The sequence below is a fragment of the Seriola aureovittata genome, chromosome 20, assembly GCF_021018895.1.
Source record: "Seriola aureovittata isolate HTS-2021-v1 ecotype China chromosome 20, ASM2101889v1, whole genome shotgun sequence".
NCBI lineage: Eukaryota > Metazoa > Chordata > Actinopteri > Carangiformes > Carangidae > Seriola > Seriola aureovittata.
The window spans coordinates 11,986,424-12,010,598 of record NC_079383.1 but is presented as its reverse complement, the minus strand read 5'-3'; the positions used below and the strand labels follow the sequence as shown (position 1 = coordinate 12,010,598).

The following is a 24,175-nucleotide window of genomic DNA, read 5'->3' as shown; positions in this document are numbered from 1 at the left end:
TAAAGATAAATATGACCAGAAGTGCAAAAACGTGGTTTCGGCTAGTCCAGTGAAATATATCACATCAAAGTGATGCAAAAATCCTAGCCAGCTATATCAATGAAATAACTACTGCTGTATAAATCCTATAATAATCCAAAAATCTCAACCAGTAAAATTACACATTACACTGTAGATTCAATAGGACAAAGTATTTTAGCCTGTGGTTAGCATGCTGTGCCATTGTTCCACTGTGATTGACAGTAGGAAGCAATGAATTAGCCAATCAGATGGCTTATGCATTAGTCTGATTGGTTGCTGAGAGCAAGGGCACCTTGGCTTTAAATTATGAAGCTATAGGAGGATGGAGCCTGTAACATTATCACACTGACTTTACGACCATGTCTTGTTGATGGGTGGCGTGGCTCTACCTCTCACTCTGTTGTCATAGAAAGGTGGAGACGACGGCAGTGTTGTGTCTCAGACAGGCCACTCTGCGAGGGCAGGTGTCATGATGGATCATGTGTTTGAGGACATGCTCATGTTTATTACCTGGTGTAGATTTGTGTTGACAAGGGCTGTGCACTGAGGACAAATAAATAACATCTTGCATAAATAGAACGGATTTGTTTGGTGTGTGTTATGTGTGCAGACCATTGTGAAATGTCACAGCTATCTCTCCAGACACAGAATACACACACACACACACACACACACACACACACACACACACACACCTGCACACATACAGAGCACATACATATTCCAAGAAATTCATTCATATCCACAAGTTGTCTCTGCAAATGTTTGAAGAGGAGGATGAGGATGAAAATTCATGAAGAACAGATGGGTTCAAGGGGAACAGGTCTGATCTGAGTAATGCCCATCCAAATTTATTTCTTCAAAATCTGGCACACTGGAACTTCTCTTCAGCTGTACCTGTATGTCAAATACTGATTTGTCCTGCAGCAAGTGTCCTACTCATTTGCTGCTGTTAATGATGAGAAATTCCGTAAAAAGTAGTTGAACTTTTTACTTAACTGTTCCTATGGAAAGTAAAGAAGAATGTTTCAGTTAAGAAATGGCCATACAGATTTCTGTAATCTCTTAATAAATAAATAAATAGCTCTTTCAACTATTGTTTTGATTTGCTGTCATCTTTTCCAGCTCCATGCGATGCAGATGCCTTCTTCTGTCACAGTAACATGTGCATAAACAACACACTGGTGTGTAACGGCATGCAGAACTGTGTCTACCCCTGGGATGAGAACCAATGTAAAGGTAAGACGTTACATTTCAGGTCATTTCATCCCTTTTACTCCACATGAAAATCAAAGATTGTAGGTTTATGAGACACAGTTGAAGCACCCTGGGAAGAGACTACGGTTGAATGTTTCAGCACCACGGACAGCGACAGAGAGCGAGAGGCTGGGCTTGAACTGAATGGGTGAACTTTGGATTGAGCCATCGATAAACTCCTGATACTACTATTGCAGTTACTACTGCTACTGACTACAAGAGGCACGATTATTTCCCCAGTGACAATTACAAAATATTGACAACACTCCACTCTAAAAATCTCATCCACTTGAGCTTAGATCAGGCCTTATTTCTCAATCTCATCACGTTATTGAGAACCACTTAAGATTTGAAGTTTTCAGGAGCTTTAATCGGTGTGTGCTAGTGTTTTGTATTGGAAATTCAAAGATTGATAAAGCAACTTTTTTTTAAAGTTTATATCATTTATCATCCAATATTAAATGTTATGATAAAATGTATATGTTTTTATAAAAAAAATATTATTTCAGTTATAAAACCCTCACCATTATCCATTAACTGACTTTATGCGACATGTCACAATTTGAATTCATCCCCAACCTGATCCAAGTATTGGTCCCAGTTGAAGCCCAAGAACTGCTCCCTCATGACAATATTGTGCTCCACTCTCTTTGTTTTTGCTCTTTGAACGTGCCCTTATTTTACCTTGTTTTTGTGCCTCGAGGCAAGCAAGGTCCTGTGTACTCCCTGACTTTGTGATACCATCAATTTCTTCTTCTCCATTCAGAATTTTAACGCTACTGGATCTATACATTGATCCCCAGTGTCTTGCAACAGTACTGGCAGCTCCATAATTTATCTACACCCCTGACTTGAGATGTCTTCAATGCAGCATTGTCGTATATGATGTTTTTTTCAGTAATTATCTTGAGATCAGTGAAGACTCTGGGGATAAGCTAGTTTTTCTCTGCATTATATTGCCAATTAATTTGCCTTCTGTTCCTTGACCTTTCACAACCCATCGCTATATTCAAAGTACATAAGATGAGATCTATACTGTAGCTCCCCTGATCTGAGCCCTCTTGCACTGAAACTCCCACGTCAATAGAAGCAATGCGTTTCCGATGATCATTAATGTATTCTCTTGTACTTGACTTGTGGTTAAGATGTGTTCTACTTTGTTTTTACTTCAAACATGTACACACACACACTCTCTCTCTAACTTATTTCAATTTCACCTCAGAATGTTGTTTTTTTTTTTGTTGTTTTTTTTACATAAAAACCTCCAGCTGCAAATAACCCCAGTTCTATGAATTAGATAGAAGCGTTGCACGGCGAAGATGCCTGTGTATTCTGTATGTACTGTAATTTTCTGAAGCTGTAAGCAGAGGCGATGACAAATTGAACAATTAAATAAATCTTGCACAGCCTATTCCTCACTCAGACTAAGATACCTCTCCACCCTACAGTCTGAGGGTGTTTGAAATAGTGCAGATGTCAGCAAGAGGAGGCCACGTTTCTCAGCCTGTTACTCATTCTTCTGCCTCCTCTCTTCTCTAGTATCGCATAGGTCCACCACAGTGCCCGCATTTGTCCTCATTAGTGGTAAAATGTCAAGTCTTATTCCCTTCTCCTTTGCATCTCAGAATGTAAGCATTTACTGTCATTGAAGCTCGCTGTGCTACAAGTTCATCCAGCATTTAAATGTCACAGATCTCCCCACAGATTGCCTCTCCACACACCGTTAGTCTGCGCTACTCTCTGTGGTTTCCCTTGTTATGAACAGACTCTAGCTGTGACCCAATATGACCTTTTGTTCTGTTTGATACCTCATTAAGGTCACGGCCTTAACCTTGTACATGATAAGGACCATTTGTTCGGAGATATCTTTACATGTGAGCTATGGTTGGTCTCTTTCTATGAGCTGTTGCTAAGGCAATCTTTACTGCATTTGCCCCCTTAGTTACAGTTGCTTTGCCTGTCAAGCTTTTGGTACTTATGCAGTTTACATTGATAATAGTGGCAGATTAACCAACTACTCAAAATTCTTAGTAATATTACAAATAATTTGTTCTTTTAGACAGAGGAAGACTAAGATTCTCTTTTCTAGCCAGTGACAGCTGATTTTACCCTGAAATTACGACTGTCAGTGGCAGTTAATCAAGCTACCGTTAGATTCATGAGTTGGTTGAAAGCCCTGTGTCTAGCTGACTTTTGAATGTCTCAAGCTGACTTGTCTTAAAACAAGAAGCCTGTTAAGGATTCCTGAACGTGTACTTGGTGGTTACATACATTTTAACATTCTAAAAGTCTAGACTAGTTGAAGATCCATGTAGAAGACATGGAACTAAAGAAAGAGCATAGTACATGTATGGCAAGTTAGAGCTAGTCAGTATTTTAAGTAGGGTTAGGTCAAATGTAAGGTCAGATTCTAACATATCTCTGTTTACTCCATACTTGAGCAAGAAACAGAGATAGGTTAGATGCTTTAAAGACGCAGTAGACGATTTCGGAGTAAGATGGTTGATTTTTGAGTCTCATTCCCATTCACTTTGTGTCCAACCCAGAGCATCTGTATTTAATGTCCTGGGAATGAGAACAGAAAGAAAAAGATGTTTGCTGAGCCTCATTCCCAGGTCATCAAATGCAGCCGCTTTGGGATGGCCACTGGATCCAACCAGATTCCAACCACGAACAGACTTTTTTCAAGTAATTTTTCAAAGTAATTTTTTTATAAAAGTTACCGGCTGAAACTTTAATGGCCGTGGCAGTACATTTCACTTTTTTCACGTAACAAGAGAAAAGGATGAGGACAACACCCCCGGTTGCTAACCTAAGCTAACGCTCAATTAACTGGGAATACAGTTGCTAACCACAGTTTATCGCACACTTTCAAATGTAATTTGTTTTTCTAATAATGATAGTTTTCTTCACAAGTTTTTTAAGACATCTTATAGAACCATGCAAGTCATATTCTCATAAATGTTCTGTCTCTATTTTGCTGTCACTCTACCACCGTACAGAGAAGAGGAAAGCTAACATCCTCGACAACCTGAACAACACAAACGGGACCATAATCGGTGTGACCTGTTGCATCGTCCTCATCCTCCTCATCGTCTCTGTCATTGTCCAGATCAAGCAGCCGCGTAAAAAGTACATCCTCCGGCGTGAGGACTTTGACCCCACCATGTTCCAGGAGGTTTTTGAGCCGCCTCACTATGAGCTGTGTACTTTACGGAGCGCCACCACAGCTGCAGCGGCTTCGGCGGACTTAGTGGACCTGGCGGAAGACTTTGAGAACTACCACGCCCTTCGCCGTGCCTCCTCACGCTGCGTCCATGATCACCACTGTGGGTCCGCCTCCAATCCTGGCTCCGCCCACATATCCCAGCTGTCACTCAGCGGACGAGGAAGCCGTGGAAATTTGAGCGCTCGAGATGGAGCGGCCGCCACTCTGCTCACAGACCTTCCACAGCCGCCAATGGCAGTGCGGCCCTTGCTGCCGGCCACAGGAAACCGCAGGAGCATCTTGGTCATGAAGCACAGCTATTCGCAAGAGGCTGCGGACAATGGATGTGACCTGGACGACGACCTGGAAGAAGTTCCCACCACCAGCCACCGGCTTTCACGCCACGAAAAGGCAGTACAGCGGTCAGTATCCATAGATTTCTGATGAGGGAAGAACAACAACCCTAGTTAACTATGGGGATGTTTGAAATGTGTGTGGGATAATTACATTTATTTTTGTTTTCCTCTTATTTTAGCTTTGTTCTTCCTCTTCCTCTCATAACTTTTTTAAGATTATGATAAGCTTCTTTTTTTGCATTGATCCTTGTTCTTTGTTCCCTTTCTATCATTAAAAACCTTTTCAAATTTTCACAAAGGGCTAAATTACAATAGTCAAATCCCCTCTTGCATGCTCATCCTTGAACATGTCAAGCTAGCTGCTAGTTTCCTTCAAATAGTAACTCACATCTATAAAACACAATACTGTACTTTGAGGTTTGCCAGAAATCTTTAAAATACAGACCTCATTTTAGCAGATGTTAATTCTATAATCAGTCCAATTTTGACTGTTAACACAAGGGCTTGAACTGGTGCCTGATATTCATAGATTCATAGATTACTAATTTCATTGACATGAATGCAGATTATCATAAAATATGCATTTGTATTCCTAACTGTGATACTGAAAATATATGACTTATATTCTACATAGCTTAACATTTTGGCATGAACAAGATTTTCTATATATATATATATATATATATAAAAAAAGAAGTATTTTACTGTGTACTTGCACCTTGCTTGAAAAGTAACTGTATATGTTTACAAAAACAATGTGAAGGTATCAGAGTACAACTTTGGAGAAAAAAAAAAAAAACTTTGAACATGCAACTTTCTCCTGCATGCACTTTCTATGTGCTCTTTCCAGAGTGTTCTTGACTGTTTATTAATTTTCTACAAATCTGCATGCAAGGCTCCCAGAGACTAGCAAAGCACTAATGAAGTTTGTTGCTGTTATGTAGCACAGTATGCATTCTGACCTCTCTATGCAAAAGGAATCTGATATTAAATGAAAGAGCCATGACATTTCAGGTTCTGCCTCATTGGCTCTTTGAGCAAACATGAATCAGAGTACAACACAACTAGGGTCTAAGAGACAATCTCAAGGTAAGCACCCTTATCCAACAATCAACATCTTTATATGTTGTTGTGTAGTCATCATTTGCCCAGTCAGTATATACTTTTATGTAAGTTATTTTTTCCTTTTCTGTGATTTTTGCACAAGTTTATATTTTTGTTTTTTTATGTTTTTTTAATTGTTCATCTCCACCAAGATGGTTTTCCTGCTTGCAGCCATCTTGCCCTCCTAGTGAGTTTGTTTGAAGTCTTTGTGATGCTCAAGTTTACTGTATGTCCTCTTTTCCTGAGGACATACATTTTTATCACTCAGTGGATATTCATTAGCATGGACTTTTTTCAGGCATCTTTAGTCGAAGTTGTTATCAATTAATATGTCTAACCTCTTTTTCTCCCAGAAGGCCTACAGCAAATAATTTATATCAACAATGTAAAAGTAAAAGCACAAATTTCAAAGCAAACACAGTCCCAGATGTTTTCATTAAATTACATCAGTGGGATTTTTGCACACATTTAAAAAAAAAAAAAAAAAAAAAAAAAGCACATTGAGACCATTTAAATATCTTATCAAGCTCTTTGCAATTTACAGGTCTTTACTGACCACACGCATACAGAATTCCTCTGTAGTTTTGCATGATTTATGTCACTTGTAGTATTTGGTTTTGTGTTTGGTTAATTGTGAAGGATAGTAATTTATGCCTGTGTGTAACATTTCATGTGCATGCTCCACAACTACGCTTTCATGAGGTTGCTATAAGCACAATTTAAGACGTTTAGTATAACAAATTAGTTGCATAAATTTGAGATGCAAAAATAACTGATGAGAAACTTTTGTTTTAATTCTTCATAATAAAATGTAATTGAGTAAAAAGAAAATTCAGTGCAGAGCTATAAAAGGTCCTGCTTGCAGCTTCATACCTGCATATAATGGAGCAGTCACATAAAGTGCTACCCATTGTTCTGTCTTTTAGTGTGAGAAATGTGCTGTCCTGTTGTGTGTGTGTGTCTGCTTATGTTCTACATTATGTTGCATTGTCTCCATCATGTAGACTTCTTGAGAATAGTGAAATCCTGGATCAGTACGAACGGGCGTCACTGACATATGAAAAAGCGGAGCGGAGATTTACACCAGCATGATGCTGATGATGATGATGATGATGATGAAGGAACTCTTTGACGAAAAGGATACTGAATATGTATTCATGTGCAAAGATGAACACAAAGGACAGCTGCAATGCTGTTAAGAGGAACAGTTTTGAAAATCGGTCAGCTTTGTGCTCTACGTACTGTAGTCGGTCCAGATTTTTTTGTCTCACTGGATAGATATGGACCTTTAGAATGAACATGATTATTGATTATTGATCTTTAAATTTGGGACGTTAGTCAGAAACATATCTGTCATTGTCATAGATTCCTCGCTGATAACAAAATTAATGTGATCAAACATCTTCACGTTGATTTTTAAGCATGTATTTTTCAAATTAGTGGCATACATATTATGATTTCAATAGCACATTATAGATGCTTGCAGTTTGTCAATTTGGGAAGTTTTATGTTATTAGTGAAAATTGGAATTAAACTCAATCAATTACTAACCTAATGAAATTTAATACCGTTGGATTAACCACAAGCAGTTTAATATGAATAACTATTCCAGGTCCAGTTGTATGGCTTGTGCATGCTTCTTTTATATCCATTGAAACATTAACATACTAACGTTAAAAAATATGAAAGGCCCCTATCTACTAATACATAAGTCATATGGTCATAAGAAGTGATTTAAAAAAAAAAAAAAGCATCTTTAAAATTGATTTATTGCATTGCATGCAGTTGCTTAGCTAAATCATTAGATAAAGAGAATTATGCAAATAAATATCACCATTTTCATTTGAACTAAAACTCCCTTTTAAATATGTTGACTAACTTTTTGACTAGCAGCTTTATTTTGGCAAAGAAAACTTTTTTGTTTTTGTTTGTTTGGTGTGTTTGTTTTTTTTTTTTTTTTTTTTGGCAAACACATTTACTTCAAGTCTGTTTGTCTTCTAACTCTCTTCTACTGTAAGAGCTTAATATCTTTGTATTAAAACAGACTTTTATACTAGGGCAAATTGGGAGGATGACAGTTTTTACAGTTACTCAAATTAACTTTCAGGGCTGATTTTATTGATGCTTTGTAAAATAAATAACAATAAAGCTTCACCTTTTTTCTTTGTTGTATTGGCTTTTGGTCAGTAGTTTCTCTGTCCCCTTTAGTGTGTCCCTTAGACTGTCAGCACATGCCATCCACGTCTCACAGTCATGTTTTTAGATGTCGGTCAATTTGTTGTGGCTGATTTGCTTTGGAAGAAGACCAGAACCAAACCAAAAGGATATCATTCACCAAACAGGACAATAAAATGAATCCTAGATGGTTCAAAAATATCCCAGGTAATCTGACGGATAAGTTAAATGACTTTTGTGTTTGTCCTAATGAAATTAACCCCATCCAGAAGGGAAGAATTAGTTTCACACTCCGTTAACACTCAATGTTGGCAGACTGGTTTTGTAGGAAAAAGCTTTAAAAAAACAAAAAAAGAATCTTCATTATGTGGAAAGTTAGAAAAGTTGATCACATCTGAGCACAATGACGAACACAATTCATACACACTTGCATTTGGCACGTCTTTTTTTCTTAAGCTCTGTCATTGTCCAAATACATATTTTTTCTTCTTACTGTGTGAATGTTAGAGTATTTTCCATTATGTATACATTATTTTCTGTATTCAGTGTAATGTATGTATTCTTTACATCCATGCTTTACACTTTCTTTTCCCTCCATTTGGACGCAGTCACACACAAACCCATGTTCCTGCACACACTGAATAAATTTTTTTTTCTTTTCTATATAAACATTGTTGTTCTGTGTGTTGTCTCTGCATTTCACAATTGTGTCAACACTTCTGTTAAAATCTATTTAAAAAAAATACAAAACAACTCACATTCTTTATACTTACACACATTCACTCCTCTTTCTCTGACGCTGTGTTTTTCACTCTTTCTCTTATATACACACACACACACACACACACACACAAAGTCACAAATCATCTGCCAGTATATAGATGGAGGAAGACACCTCAGTAATTAAGTAAGTCTGAACCAATTCGATCACAAGCAGCCCAGGCAGTAGATGAAAAGTGTAGGGCCCAGAAGAGACTTCAAGTAATAGTGTTTTCATTTCTCTGCAGATACATCAGACAGATGCATCATTCCTCTGCATCTTGCCAAGTTTGACAGCATTCGGAGCTAAGGTTTCTCTCCCTTGTGCATCTTGAGTGAACTGTTGCCCAGAGCAACTTTACCAATGTAGAGTGTTGTGATGAGAAAAAAAAAAAAATAATAAAAAAAAAAATAAAAGGTTTGTGATGTAAGCATCAAGTTTTTCTTCTTTGCTTTGGACCGCAGAGGTGCATTTTCCCTTCCTGTGCTCCACAACTGGCTGGAGTTGACGAGCCATGGGACACTGACAATTTCAGATACGGGACTGAAAGTTTGTTTTTTTGAGAAATAGAGTACCTTTAATGTAAAATTGTCCATTAAGGAAACAAAAAAAAAACAGAATCAGGTTTTCTTTTTTAAACATTTTCATGTAACCATCAAAATATGAAATTGCATATTTCAGCTGCTGAATTTACATTATATTTCTTATTTTCATGTCATGTCTTTATAGTAGAATATCAGGTTGTTTTTATATCTAAAGAAGAGAGCCCTGTTGAGAAGACAACAAGAACAGGATGTATGAAATAAAGTGATGTGAAACTTCATAAATGGGTGCAAACATGATTCTACCTGACCCATCAACTAACCTTTATTTATTCCCATTTTACTGATGTCTGAACATGAGTTATTTACATGTTTTTCTGTCTTTCTCCTTCTCATATTTCATTACACTGTGGCATTTTTTAATCCATTGAAATATTTATTTGATATCACATTAAGAAAATGCTGGACAGAATGTTTTCAATAAACTAATGTTTACTGATTTTATTGTGACTTTGCCAGTTGTGTCTAATTTTCTGTTCTGATCTGTTCTGGGCTTAAGCTGCTATTCAGGACACTGAGGTCACATCCTGGGTTTCAGCAACCTAGGAGACCTTATTTTAAACAATTTCAGTTATTCAACAACACATGGTGCATATTTCATATGTCAATTCCAGTATTTCTAGACCACAATCAGACTAAAATGGTATGTTTTTGGGTATACTTAATGGAAATATGACTGTTTTCAGGTCACCTAACAAATAACATAAAATATTTTGTAGGCTATTTCCTCACCACAAGGCTGTGGGGAAGGCTGAGAGGCATAATTTATAAAAGTTATATAAAACAGAAAATATAAAATGTAAAAATCCATGTAGCTTAATTGATAATTTGGAGACGTTATTTGCGGTGTCTGTACGAAGAGTTCTGCAGGCCTTCTAACAAAAATGCCCATGTTTCGTTTGGTTGCATTAAAAACTCAGTCTCCCATGAACCCTCTGAATGAGTGACGACAAAAGTATGCGACTCAGGGAATACATATTGGTTTGACACACACCAGCCCAGTGTGTAGCTTCCAGTAGTTAAGTTGTAAGTGTTGGAAGTTGTGCATTCATGTCCTATAATGTAGGTAGGTTACTGTCTCGGCTTAAGCTGTTTTATCTGTCGACCGTGCTAAAGAATAAACTAAGTTGCTAGCTGGCTGTGCTGGTAACATAAGAGTTTAAGCTAACCCGCAGAGGACACAATCATGGCTTACACACAGATACTCAAAGCCCTGCATCGACATTTGCAACTGACAGCAACACAGTACTCCGTGCAGACATGTAAACTCACGCAGGTTAGCTTGCTTATCCACACACACAGGACGGTGTCAACCCTGTCCAGACCGACGTTCCTCGGAAGAGTGGAGGCTCCTCCGTGTGTCCTGCCGGCGCTGAGCTGCTTCACACAAGCGCAGACACTGAGAGGTATTACTCTCGACTTTACAGCCAGAAATAAGAGCAGCCCCGAGGACAGAGACAAGTCCGTCTCCAGGTATCAAAGTGGAAACCCAAAGCCTTCAGCTGCTCAAAAAGGTAAGCAAGGGACTGTGTCTTCTCTGAATTTTAGCTCTAATTTCAGGATGCTCAATTGCATAATATGTTTTTCACTGTCAAAGCAACTACTGATATAAATATAATATAATATAATACAATATGGTTGTTTTCCCTCTTGCTTTCAAAAGGCTTATGCCAGACACAGGACAGCAGTTAATTATAATATTACAGTATGTTACTAACCTAATGCCCTTCTACAGTGAAGGACGCTGGCAGAGACTTCACCTACTTGATAGTTGTACTCATCGGGCTTGGAGTGACAGGTGACTAAAAGATCAAGATTTCATCTAATTTGCCATCATAAACCAGCAAAGTTATCATCTCATTTCAAAGTCAAATCAGGTTTAAATGTTTTTGTCCTGTGTGTGTCTCAGGTGGGCTGTTATATGTGGTGTTCCAGGAGCTGTTTTCTTCCTCCAGCCCAAATAAAATCTATGGGAAAGCCTTCGACAGAGTCAAGTCACACCCAGAAGTAAGAATGAGAGGACTGACTGCTGAGGGCAAACAGTATCACCCTCCTAAAATGTTCAGTAAAGCGCACAACTTTATTGCTACATAGAATGTATGGATTTATTGGGACAAGTACCGCTTTATATGTCCTGTGGATACCTAACGTTTGTGTTTACAATGTAGGTGATTGGTGCATTTGGGGAGCCAATCAAATGTTATGGTGAGACCACCCGTCGAGGAAGGAGGCAGCAAGTCAGGTAGGAATTTAGTTTTGATTGCCATTCATCAGAAAGCAAATGTGTAAACAAGCTGTTGATTATTATTATTATTAGTACTTGAGGGTAGATTAAAGTTACACATTTCTGTCCAGTTAAGGCCTGACTCTTGTAGTTCTCATATTCTCATTTTAATATGTCACTGAATGAACAGTGGAACAAAGAAGCTTTCTTATATTATAGATTTGAGCTTTAAATAAGTTTTACTGTCCTTATGTAAACATCCGTTTGATGGTGATACTAAAGAATTATAACACGTGTGTCTGTCACTTAGCCACTTGGAGTACCTGAAGGACGGAGTGAAGCATATGAGACTTAAGTTTTACATCGAAGGCTCAGAACCAGGTCTCAAAGGAACTGTACATTCAGAATCAAAAGAGGTTGGTATTTTTCTGATTCTTTGTTCAAAGGCAGCTTACAGAACAGATGTAAAATGCCAAAGGTCAGTAAAAGTGGCACTGTTCTAGTGTAAGTGGAAGTAATTTCCCATGTGACAGCAGAGAGGAAATGTACAGTAGTGAGTTTTTACCGTTATCCACCAAGTTGAGGTACAAATAACTTGTTGTTATTTTACAGAATAATGAAACTGGAAAATATGAGTTTCGTTACATATTTGTGGAAGTGGACACGTACCCAAGACGGACCATCGTTGTGGAAGATAACCGATAAGAAAGATGATGGATGGATGAAAAAATGTGAATAATGTGTTTCTAAAAGGCAGGTTTGTGTTATTTGACAAATTTGCTATTAAAAGTTTTCATGTTAAACATCAACAATTATAGCTGATTTAAATAGACACCTTAACTTAGACTTTGCTACAACAATGGTCAGCATTTGGTGAAGAGTTTTGCAAATCAGTCTCTTCACCGACACAAAATGATATTTTGACTCTTATGTGTTTCTGCTTCATAAAACATACAGATGTGCTACAAATATTTTGTTTTGATTTTTATTTTTGACAGAGAGAAGGAAGGATGAATCTTGTAGCAACGTGTAATAAAAGATGCTTTTAAATTGTAATAAAAATGTTTGTGACATACACGAAAATATCAGTGTTTTTTTTTTTGACAATGTTGGGCTGTAACTATGCACATCACTATCTTTTTTCTTTATTAAAATGTATGTATGGTTTAATTTGGACATTGGTGGTACTTTTTAAAAAAAAAAGCTTTTACCCTGAAAATTGTCTTGCATAGACAGAGCAATCTCCACAGCGAAAAAACACTAGAAATGTTGCAGATTAATTTTCTTCTGCTTAAAAATGATCTCAGTCGCATGCACCCTCTCTATATTCTGATGTATTTGCTTTGTTAAATAATAATGTTTATTTTGGTATTCATTTAATTGCAAAATTCTGCATTTGGTTGCCTTTCTGAAATGGAAGGTTGCAATACAAATTAATGACCACTAGATGGAGGCACAGAATCAAGAGAGGGTGACAACCTGATACGACCTTTTGTGTTATTCTATTCTCATTCATTCATATCTTTATGTATTTGAATGAATGGCCTATTTTGAATAGTTTTTCAATAGCTGTTGGAGGGTATCGGGGAAGACTCCACATTATCTGAGAAACTGATTAAAACAATGAACGCCCTGTTAACTCTTGGAATTGTTTCGCTTTATAGTTGTTTATTCATGTTTTTCATACGTTGATATTGTATACGTGTATACTATTATGACATTATGTTTTTATATACATGTATTTGGTCCCATTACTAGCCCTTTGTCCGACGAATAGTATGCTACCTTCCTAGACCCTCGGAAATATTATTATTTATGATAGACCTCAATAAAACTCCCTAGCAATAAATAGGAGAGATCGCTTTTTTATTACTTAAATCAACAAATCTCCCCAGATATGATATTCGAAAGGGAATATCATGCTATTTATAATCATTAGGCAGTTGTATTGTTTGTGATATTTTTTTAACTAGGAGACATACTTTTTTAATGAAAATCCACTATGAACCCTTGTGAGCTGGGCTTTCTCGTTCCCATTGTCCTATGGAGGCATTAACTAGCTCCTTGCTGCTTACCTGTACAACCGTCACCAAAGCAGAATTTCGAGATACAATTCCTGAAAGTAACATAAAAAACCCATCAGATTATTTGAAAGGACTCTACTGAGGGAGGGGCAGTCTACGGGAAGCACCGAAGGCAACAATCTTGAGAACACCGCCCACTGTGAAACCGAAGGCAGCCTTGAACGCACAGGGATGTGCTAAGTCAGTTAACGCTAGCTAAACTACTTAAGATTACTTTAGTTGTTTTTTCAGTGTAGGGTAAACGGGAAGCTTGCCGAGTAACTAGCTAGTAAGCTTGTGTGTAATAACAAGAAGGTATGTTCATAAAGCTGGTCAACATCAGTTGTTGTTTTGTTCTCCGCGTGGGTAAATAGAGTAGCGGGTGTTGTTGTCGTTGTGGCCTGCTACGCGATAGCCTAGCTAAACTAGCGGTAGCTTCAGCTGGTTCCTGGAGCTCTATCCGCATCACATCCCAGAAACGACAAGGGAAATGGCACACCTTTCCACATAACTCAGAAAGCCAAGGGGTCGCTATAAAGTGAGTTCAAAATCCTGTTCAGTGATTGTTTTTAGCTCAGTTAGATAGCTGAGTTAACGGTAGAGTCGTCATGCTAAAGTTACCATCTGTTTTAAGTTATAGTTATGTGCTTGTACATTTAACCCAGCTTAGCTCTAGTGGTTAAATAGTTTAAGCTTCTGGTTTTATAAACGTCACTCAGTGTTACTCATTTATAATAATATAGATAGTAATTAAATAATGAAAGGTAACGGATGTTGCCACTAAGGTAAACATTACTCGAAATTGTTACTGTTTTCAGGGCAAGTTGTGATTTTGGCCAGGGATCAGCAAGTTATTCCTCAGCTATGAGAGCTTCTACTCAGTGACATCTCACAAAAAATGGAGCTGTACTGGTACATGTAAGTATAAATTATGTAGTTATAATTACATCTCTCTTTTTTTTTTCTTTTAAAAAAAAATAATAATAAAAGTGGAGTTGAAAATTCATGCAGAAAGCTGTCCACTCCTTTCCCATTCCCCATCCTGTATACTTTTCCTCTCTCCTTTACAGAGTTGTCATCATATTCATCATCATCAAGATATTCTTCTATGTGTGCTGGTACCGATCAAGGCAGAGGCAACTGGCAGCGTACCTGAGCAACCCACGCAATGCTCAGATAGTCATTGTTGGCGGGAGGGCATACCTTCATCAGATGTGTGAGAGACAGAGTGTAAGTACAGACCATATGCACTGACAGTACGTCTTCTACATCTCAAACTCATAATCTAGCTGTCAACTGCTGAAATGGTTTTTGCACCTCCAGTATATAACTTTTATTGTAGTTGGGTCTAAGTATATAGGTTTTTGTTGAAGAGAATCTCTTGTGAGCTGAGAGACTTGAGTATGATCCGCCACATAAGAATAGTGAGTTAGAGAAAGTCAAATAAGGACACAGTTGTGTTACATTTTTGCAGAGGAGTTGTTTGTTCTCTGGAGAGGACATGTGGTTTTCCGTCACTCACTTTCACTTCTAATAAAATGACAAGACAGGCTACGTTTCAGTTTTAGACACATACTTAGTAGGTTTGTTTGGGTGCATTAATAAGTACACGCTTCTGCTATGCATGTACTTGTGCGTTGACATTTTTCTGTAAAGTTTGTTTGACCTTGTTGACATTAGAGTTCTAGTAGGGCAGGTCACGGCTTTGACAGTTCTTCAGTTAGAAAAAAAAGTGAGTGTGTGAGTGGACCTTTTTAAGCAAGTTTGTAAAATTTTAACCATGCATGTGAAATTTTTGTGCAAATATGATCAGTAAAGACACAGACAGCAAGACAGGAGTAGACTGATTTACAGACAGCAGTGTATCCCCCTACGAAGATTGTGTTATTTCCCAACATGTAAAACATTTCAGTCACTGATGTTTTCTGTGCTATGCTTTTAATTGAAATATAACTCTTACTCTGTCTAGTCCCATGTAAATCATAAGCTAGATGGAAGAAAAAGTCTCTTCCAACATTTAATTTGCGTGACATTGTAAATAGTTTTAACTCTAACCCTTATAGTTTCAGCTGCTCTTTAATAGCCATTTGATCATTGAAATGAACTTCATAGTTGTGTTTCTGTTTGGTTTCTACAAAATGCAGGATTCTGTTTTATTATCATCTTCAAGTGCTAGTTGAATGTAGTTTTATTTGTGTTGATGTTTTCAGAGATATGTCTAGAATAGTAATGCCTTTCCTCAACATCAGTTTGTATGGAGTCTTTTCTGTGGGCTATGCCACAGGTGTAGACAGTCATCATGTTTGTGATTCCTACAGGGCCTTTCTGCTTTACTGGCTCTCTGAAACACCTGGAAGCAATCGCCATGATTCAGAACCTTCCCAAAAATGCTCTATGAATAACAGGTTTCTCTGACGTTATTCAAACTGGTTTCTATATCTTGCCCGCTTCACCCACTTCTTATTAGATTTTGCAAAAATGTTGCATGAATAACAAAGATTTCAACACATTTGCCAAGAACTGACACATTTTAAAAGGATCAATTTAGTCATTTCTCAATAATCTTGACTCCGCTCCAGCTTTTCATTTATTTATAATTGTGGTAGTTACATTCAGGCACATACAATGATATTTTTAGCTATGTTTGGAATATTTCTGCAACAGGAAATACCGCATTTGTTAAAAAAAAAATACATTATGCAGTTGAATGTTGAGAGATGCTGTGGTTTTTGGGCTTGGGTTTCCCCAGACTAGTTGTGACATCCTGTGTGCTATCTCAACTATTTTATTTTAGAGAATGTCCAGTCCAGTTTAAGACTTCCATTCTTGGTGTCTTATCAGACAATTATGAACTGGCTAGTTACATGTCCAGTACCAGCCCAGAAAACCCTCCCACCTCCTTCTTGCACTCGTCTTTCTCTTTTTGCTTTTTAGACCTTTTACTTCTCTTTAGCCTCTTTAGCCACCATGTCCTAATTTCACCTTGTCCGGAAACTCTTCTGTTTGCTCCCACTTACTTTCCTGTAGCCTTCTCTTTTCTCCTCTTCTGTTTTTTTTTTCTTCCTGTTCCTCTTCCTTTCTTCCTCTCCCCCTTGTTCCCTCTGCCATTTCTGCTGTATAATGTTCCCTGTTTAGATTTTAATGGAATGTGCAGCAGGGAGGCCCCACGGTCATCCATAACCGGCACCCTGAAAGTTTACTGGAGAGACGCCAAGACGTCTCGAGTCCTGGGCTTAAATGAATCAAACACAGTGGGGGGAAAAGTCTTGATGTAGTATCACTCACTAAGCCTCTTGGACACTCATGGCTACTGGAAAAGACTAAATGAACCCAGAAGAGCTATGGGGAAAAACTTCATAGATTTTGGCTGTAGTGACAGATGGGAGAGATTGATAGTTTATAGATTATAAGGCCTCAACTTAATTAGTTTTGATCTTGTTTTGTTCCTACAGAAATGTAAGTGTTTTAATCTGGTAGTTCCCAATATACAGGCTGCAGACTGGTACTGGTCCACAAAGCATTTGCTACCAGGCCATGAAGATCCAACATGATTTGGCAAAAACATGTCATAATAATGATGTAACTTTATAAATTATTATAGGTTCATTGTGTGCTAAATACCTCAAACTCCGGCTGTCTGTCTGTGCTACATCTTTCCTCATCCCTCCTTATCACACCCACAACAACAGGATGGCAATTTTGAACTAATTAAGACATCAATCTGCAAGGTCACCAGTCTATCGTCACTGTGCCTTCTTCCTGTTACCAATGCAATTAGCTGGCCAACAAGAGTAAAAAGGATTGAGAGCTTCTCCAGAGGAGGTCAGGAAGATAAAAGAACGAACGAACACGTGTTTTAATACCAGCCTAGCCCTAAAACTGACTGTGGCAAGTGGCTGCTTGCTCTCCTTGTCAGCTTTCGTCAGACTCGGAAGCCTTCATGCAAAGAAAATTTGGAATTAAAAATGCATCTTGGAAAATTATATTAACATTCTGAGTGTCATAGCCTAATATAATGGATACAACCACTGCCTATTTATGGGATTAACTGGTAGACACTTGCGTTTTGTATAAACGACTTTATGTGGGGGCTAACATGGTTCATCAGGTTTGGGGTGAAAACATTCCATGCTGTTCAGCCCAGTATTGGAAAATATGTTGAACACAGAAAAGAGGTAGAAGACGGACACTATCTCTTTCTTCTCTAAGAATATTGTCTTGCTGTTTGTACTTCATGGTGGTAGGATTTGTGTCTGTCAGTGTTGGCCTGAAGCAAAGCGTTTCAAAGGGAAGCTCACTGGAGGAGCAGATGGATAAATCCAACCAGCAGCACTGTCCTCTCTAGAGGTGTGTACAGTAAAACCAGCCCAGTTAGTATCCCAGCAGTGTTGACATACATCCTGTTAGCTTTTAGTTCGTCCCAAGACTGTTGCTCAAGCTCCCACGAACGTGTCCCACTTGCGGTTTTCTTTGCTTTCACTTTCTGTTTAGTTCATTCCAATCCACCTCCAGAGTTTAAAGTCTGGAGACTGTGCTGCTCTTCTGTCATGTGATGCAACCGTCTGGTTCTTTTCTTCAAATGTTTTGGAGGATTATTTTTGCTGTAGGATGAACCCCGGACCAACAGTCTGTCTTCCTTTTGTTACTTGCCGTTTTCTCACCATTCTCATAGTAATATATAGTCCCACTTCCTGCAGTACAGTATTGTCCTAATAATGCATCCGAGGGTGTAGTAAGAAAGTTTGTTAGCTGTAAGTCGACCAATTTCTTAATCTTCACTATCAATTCACTAAACTTGAACTGCTTAAATTGAAATCAAAACTGGAAAAATGGCGGTGTCCAAAACTTTCTGAAAACAGCAGTGTGTGTGTGTGTGTGTGTGTGTGTGTGTGTGTGTGTGGGGACTTGTGTACTTATGTATAACTCTACATTTCTATATGTATCATTAATGCTCTCTGTGTTTCCTTCCCTCTATAGCAAACGTCTGTCTGGCCTAGTTGGTATGGTGTTCAGGACGACCTGTCGATAGAGGAGCCCTCCACAGCCCTGCCACCGGCCGCGTCCTTCTCCCACCTTGACATGCCGCCGCCATATGAGGCAGTCTCTGGAGGTAGCGCACACACACTGCTAAACACAACAGCTTCCTCAGTCATCGAGCCGATACAAGTTGAGCCAGAAAGACTTCTTCATTGTTATTTTTTTCCCCTTCTATTTCATAACTTCCTATAACCCAGAGTTCTTGACTGCAATCCCTCATACAGTATATTCTGTCAGATTGCATTTGCATTTGCCTTCTTCACAGCATCCAGTAAAGTAAAGCCAGATTAAACGGGCTTCCCATCATAGATGCCGATGGCAAAGGTTTTGATTAATAGTCGAGAATGGAGGTCACCGGGATCAAAAGGTTTGCAATGCAGACGGTTTCTTTAGATGTGTGTTACTGAAAAGATAGATAACTGAGACTTTTTTTCAATGTGCCTGTTGTATTCACTCTGAACAATCTCTATCAGCATCTGACATTTGTAAGAAAAAGCACGCATTAGCCCAAGCTCACCAATCACAGTTCTTGCTGTCCCAACGTGGTATATCCGCTGCTGCTTATACCCACATCGTGTTCATAGATCATAGATTTTAGAGGTGGCACACTCGTAACCTCCGAGTCTACACACAAACTGCTGCTCCTTCACCATTAATTACACAGAGGCCAATCACTGATCAGAGTGCATTTTATTAATTGAGTTACCTACACATGTGCTGCACAGGTTACCACTCCTTATAACAAAATCCAGCTACCTCATTACCCAACTACATCAGAATCAGTGCCATGATGGCAAGCCTGGAGATTTATGTGCCGTACTGATTACAGGGGTCATTGCTACGACCAGGAAATTAACTCCAGATGGAGTCTAAAGCGCTATTCTACAGTACAGAGCTCCTGTAAACTAGCGTCTATGATTGAAATTTGTGTATGCTCACAAAGAGTACTTTGTCTGCTTTAAAAACAAAGCCCACTGTGAGTCAGTAACTTAATCGTAATGAAACCAATACTTGCAGAGTTTTCTTTATATACCACTCTCGTATGTGCACTGCTCCTGTGTTCCATTAAGAGGGACGCATGTTTTCAGCACACTGCAGAAGCTGTGGGAGCTGTCAGATCTTGCCCCCTTGCCCCCTTTATTCTGTCTAGGTCCCCCCCCCCCCCCCCCCCCCACACACACACACACACACACACACACACACCACCCCAATCCATTTCTATTTTAAAAATTTTATTTCTATCTCTAATCGCTCTGAGAGTATCCCTTCTTCTTCACAGCAATGTTTAAAGGATAATGTTGTCATGGTGTTTCCATTATTCTTCTAACTTCTGTTTTTTTCACATGACTGACTACTGCTCAAGTTTCACAGTGTCCTCTTTTGCAAACGACATCTCATTTGATCTGAAGTGCTCGTTCAACCCAACAGCAGGATGTGGTTACAGAGGGTGGAAATGGTTTCACCACTAAATGTATTACATCTTGTTGCTGACTCATTATCGTCCTCACTTTCGCCTTCACATCTTTTTTTCCCCTTCACAGGTGTCAGAGGGGGTTTCAGGGTTTGTTGCATTGCATTGATGCATTTTGTGCGAAATGCATGTAGGTATTTTAAGCACTGTAGGAAGGTCTTTCAGACACCCAGCGTTGTTTGAACCCTATTATGTGTCTGTACTTCCACAATTTTGCACGCCATCTGTATCAAACTGAAAACCTGTGACCAAAACTGCAGAACCAAAAAAGTGTTGCAACTGGTTTATGAAGAGAGCTTTCAAGAGCATTCAGTCGATTCCACTGCTCTGGGTTCAGTTTTCGTCAGAACTGGAGATGGATACATTTGTTTGTTCTTCCTTGTCATCTTTGGCTTTCAGATATTGTCACACAGTTTGGTTGTCTCTAAAAGAAAGAAAAAAAAAAAAAGCTTTTTCTTTCACCGCATTTTAGAGACTTTGGATTGATGTCTTGTCCCCCTCTTCCTGTGCACAAATTGTCATGTGGAGTAACACACACTTGTCATTTGTTGGTGCGCCTTAATGAGAGATTGGGAGTCTTTCTTATGATGCAATGGATCTCCTTACTAGTGCAAACACAGCAGAATCCTTGTCACATAAAAATGAGATTGCATAGAGGCATGAAACAAGATTGTGATCTCATTCTGATCATGCATCCCTGATGTTGAAGCTTCTTCGTCCTTGTGCTTGTATATTTTTTTTGACAGCTGATTGACTGGTTGTCTTGACTTCCTCTTTCCTTTCAGAGGATGATCTGAAGCCCCCTCCCTACAGCGAGTGTGCTCACGGTGATGAGGCCGGCGCTCCTCGTCCCTCCCATCACACGCCTGTCATTTCTGAGGGCGGCGACTCGACTTGCATAAATGAAGCCCCACCCCCTTACACACCATCTCCCTCTACACAAGTCAGTCATCAAGAAGGCCCTGTAAGCCACAGTGAGTCCCGCTCAGAGAGCAGGTCCACTTAATCAGTCCCTGATGCCAGTTTGCCTTTTCCATGCACTGCCTTCCTACATTCAACCTCAGTGATCGTTGCCAGCCTAACTCTCATCACGTGAGAGCAGATGTTTTATTTGGAGGTGTGTGTCTGCGTGTGCATGCGTGCGTGCCTGTATTCGTGTGTTTGTGGTTTTTAGAACCAAGATGTTTTTTTCTACTTTGTATTGTTTAAAAATAGTGGTCATCTGATGAGTTTGGCAATAACAGATGACATCAGCAAGCCTGTGTGCCTCAGTCAGGACCGCAGAACCCGCCTCCTAGCTAGGGTGAGGATTATACCCTTGACCTCTAAGATCAAAGGGAATGTGTGAGATACAGATAAGCAGAGAGAGACAGAGACTTAAAAGTGTGTTCTGTTATTTCTTTATATATGTTTGTGTATATATAAAGTTTTCCTCCATCTGTATGCCTGAGGCCACTTCCTTTCACAGATTAACTCATTGTAAGAGCATGTTTGGGGAAATGAGCAGATGCTTGACAGATTTTTGTTCCTGTTACTGTGACAAATATGTGGGACATTGCTTCATCTTTTTGTGTCCGTCTATAGATATTGTTATGAACACAGTAACTCAGTAACAGTCAATAATGGGAAATTCATAGTGTCTAATTAGATTTTAGAGTATCTTGCTTTGTCCATGTGTACACTAGACAAATTGTTTGAACTTGTTCAAACTGTTATTACTCTCAATGAATCAATGTTGCAATTTGTTATGTGGAGAGCTATTTTAGAAATGAATGCACTAATTGTCTTAAATAATGACCTCATTAGCATCACTGCTCTTGTTTAATATATCACGGTGATTATACTGGGACATCAGGCAATTCAAGTTCCTATCGCATCTGTGAATGGAAGTGAGTGAGGGCAAGCGGAAAAAGGGAAGAAGCTGTAAATGAACACACCATGGCAGTAAACAAGAGATTGTTCTTTGTTGATGGTCACCATTACTGCTGAGTTCTGTCTGTTTCTGTTCCACATTAGCACCTGAATGCCAGGTTGCAAGGTTCTGCGCAAACAGTATAAACATTCATTTCGTTATGCCTGTGTCTTATGGAGTTTGACAAACGTTCTTCAGAAACACGGAGAATATTTGTTGCTCAGTCCCTAGACTCATACTCATACTCAACTTCAGCCCAAAACTCATTGCAACTCAACAAAATTTTAAGTAGTTGATAATTAGATTTGATGTTGTGAAATATAATGGTTAGCTGAGAGATTGAATGAAAAATGTCACAATACTGGAAAAAAAAAAAAAGATACTGACACATCTTGTGAGCTAAGGCTCAAAACATGAATGGAGCTGAATCATCATCCTTGTCATCTACAAAAAACTCAGTTATAATAATTGATGCAAAATGAAGACTAACCAAAAAGTTGTTTTTTGCTGTTTTTTTTTTTTAAAACAACAGCTTCTGTTCCTTGTAATCTTCATGTTAATCTGCCACAGGCCGGTGGAGGTCAGCCAACTCTGTGGATTTCCTCAGATGTATTTTCTGTTATAGTATTGCTTTGGGGAAGGTTATTACTGTGCTTTTTGCTTTTTGTGTCACTGCATTTTAGATAACTTGGAGATAACACTCTAAGATGATACACAAGTAATCCACCTCATGTTTGTTTCAGCAAAAATATAACCTGTGTACAGTTTCTGATAAAAAAAAAAAAAAAGAAAAGAAAATGAAATACAGAAAAGCAATTAATGCTGTATAAATGCATTTTTTTTTGGCCTATGAGAAAGTAGAAAAGGGGGTCTTCATGTGTGGAGAATCATAATTTAAAATGTAATGTGTTATAATGATGATCGTTTTTATTGTGATGACAAATCGTGGGGCATCCGTCAGTGATGCCTCCCACAAAATCTTTCCTGTGGTTTCACAATCTGAAGGATCCAACAGAGAAGCTGCAAGATACAAATACCAATTAAGCCTTGAACTCGGTTGACACCACAAACATAGCAGCAGCATGATGACGATTGACTTGCCTAAACTATAGTGTGACAGGCTTCTACAGTAATGTATGTCCTGTTTGTTCACTTCATGTTCATTCCCGTGGTGGGTGACATATCAGATCTCTCCAGTGAGTAGCTTTGTGAGTGAAGGGGAAGTAACTTTTTTTTTTTGTCTGATTTTGGGGGAAATACGTCTTCTGTATTAAACTGTTGTTCATAATCTCGGCAGTGTTATTTCCTTACTTCGGCTTGTGTATGAAGTCACTTCGGGACAAAAGGGAAGCAGTGGTTACATTTTATTAACTTACTTCACTCTCATAATAGCAGCTCATTCACTGATGTTTACACCAACTCGGTTAGATTTTAGTTTTATGTTAGTGGCATAAATCTCAGAAGTATTTTGACCATATCCCTTGATCAGTGATTTTAGTATTGCACTTGCATAGCACTGAGGATTTAACAAAAAGACAGGTTTAAAATGAAAAAAAAAATTTTCACATTTCACATAGTGCAACTCATCTTTCATTAGACTCACGGTGCCTTATAAACGCTCACTTCCTTCAAACTCTACACCTCCAGGTTGCAATGCCGACTTGAATTCTAAGGTGTTGTAGCCCAAACTGAGACAACCTTGATGACATTATCAGGGTTATTTACTCAGACTCTGAAAGGTCCCTCCAGAGCCACAGAGGACGTTATACAACAGCCTGAGCTGATGAGTAAAATCAGTGGTATTGCTCCTTTTTAAAATGCATTGTGGGAAGCCATTTCAACATTTAACAGTGGCAGTTACCAGAGTGTATTTGTCAGCTCACAAAGTGCGTGTTAAAATAACCAGAAATCAAGTTTTACTGTACCGTTTACCTGGTTCCTACAGACAGCATGTAAGACTGAAGGCAAGGCAGCTTTATTTATGT

The 24,175-nt window shown here is 38.6% G+C and overlaps 3 protein-coding genes across 6 annotated transcripts in view; all 3 read left to right on the top strand.

The window, feature by feature from the left end:
- neto1l (neuropilin (NRP) and tolloid (TLL)-like 1, like) overlaps positions 1-9,927 on the top strand; it is a 69,947-nt gene extending 60,020 nt beyond the window's left edge. Inside the window, exons 9-12 of one of the 4 annotated variants that reach the window (XM_056364921.1) lie at positions 1,147-1,260; positions 4,281-4,908; positions 5,857-5,931; positions 9,129-9,927. In XM_056364921.1, the coding sequence (XP_056220896.1) occupies positions 1,147-1,260; positions 4,281-4,908; positions 5,857-5,917 (803 nt within the window). In that variant the 3' untranslated portion in view covers positions 5,918-5,931; positions 9,129-9,927. Of the gene's footprint in view, positions 1-1,146; positions 1,261-4,280; positions 4,909-5,856; positions 5,932-6,950; positions 8,119-9,128 lie in introns of those variants that run through there. The other 3 variants (XM_056364922.1, XM_056364924.1, XM_056364920.1) reach the window with 3 other exon arrangements.
- Positions 9,928-10,442: 515 nt separating this feature from the next.
- timm21 (translocase of inner mitochondrial membrane 21) lies at positions 10,443-12,782 on the top strand. Its single transcript, XM_056364393.1, has 6 exons — positions 10,443-10,997; positions 11,219-11,281; positions 11,393-11,490; positions 11,652-11,725; positions 12,018-12,123; positions 12,320-12,782. Exons 1-6 carry the CDS (start codon positions 10,670-10,672, stop codon positions 12,410-12,412), a joined length of 762 nt encoding a protein of 253 aa, XP_056220368.1. The 5' UTR covers positions 10,443-10,669; the 3' UTR covers positions 12,413-12,782.
- A 1,143-nt stretch (positions 12,783-13,925) lies between these two features.
- Positions 13,926-23,478, top strand: si:dkey-118j18.2 (uncharacterized). Its single transcript, XM_056364682.1, has 5 exons — positions 13,926-14,308; positions 14,589-14,688; positions 14,841-15,000; positions 18,748-18,880; positions 21,064-23,478. Exons 2-5 carry the CDS (start codon positions 14,669-14,671, stop codon positions 21,282-21,284), a joined length of 534 nt encoding a protein of 177 aa, XP_056220657.1. The 5' UTR covers positions 13,926-14,308; positions 14,589-14,668; the 3' UTR covers positions 21,285-23,478.
- Positions 23,479-24,175: the final 697 nt, after the last annotated feature.

What these genes read in the sequence shown, in the direction of transcription:
- si:dkey-118j18.2 (XM_056364682.1), top strand. Translation starts at nt 14,669, where the DNA reads ATGGAGCTGTACTGGTACAT. An exon ending in ATGGAGCTGTACTGGTACAT is followed by an intron (nt 14,689 to 14,840) that starts GTAAGTATAAAT and finishes TCTCCTTTACAG; the next exon opens with AGTTGTCATCATATTCATCA. An exon ending in ATATGAGGCAGTCTCTGGAG is followed by an intron (nt 18,881 to 21,063) that starts GTAGCGCACACA and finishes CTTTCCTTTCAG; the next exon opens with AGGATGATCTGAAGCCCCCT.
- timm21 (XM_056364393.1), top strand. Translation starts at nt 10,670, where the DNA reads ATGGCTTACACACAGATACTCAAAGCCCTGCATCGACATTTGCAACTG. An exon ending in GAGTCAAGTCACACCCAGAA is followed by an intron (nt 11,491 to 11,651) that starts GTAAGAATGAGA and finishes TTTACAATGTAG; the next exon opens with GTGATTGGTGCATTTGGGGA. An exon ending in GGAAGGAGGCAGCAAGTCAG is followed by an intron (nt 11,726 to 12,017) that starts GTAGGAATTTAG and finishes TCTGTCACTTAG; the next exon opens with CCACTTGGAGTACCTGAAGG.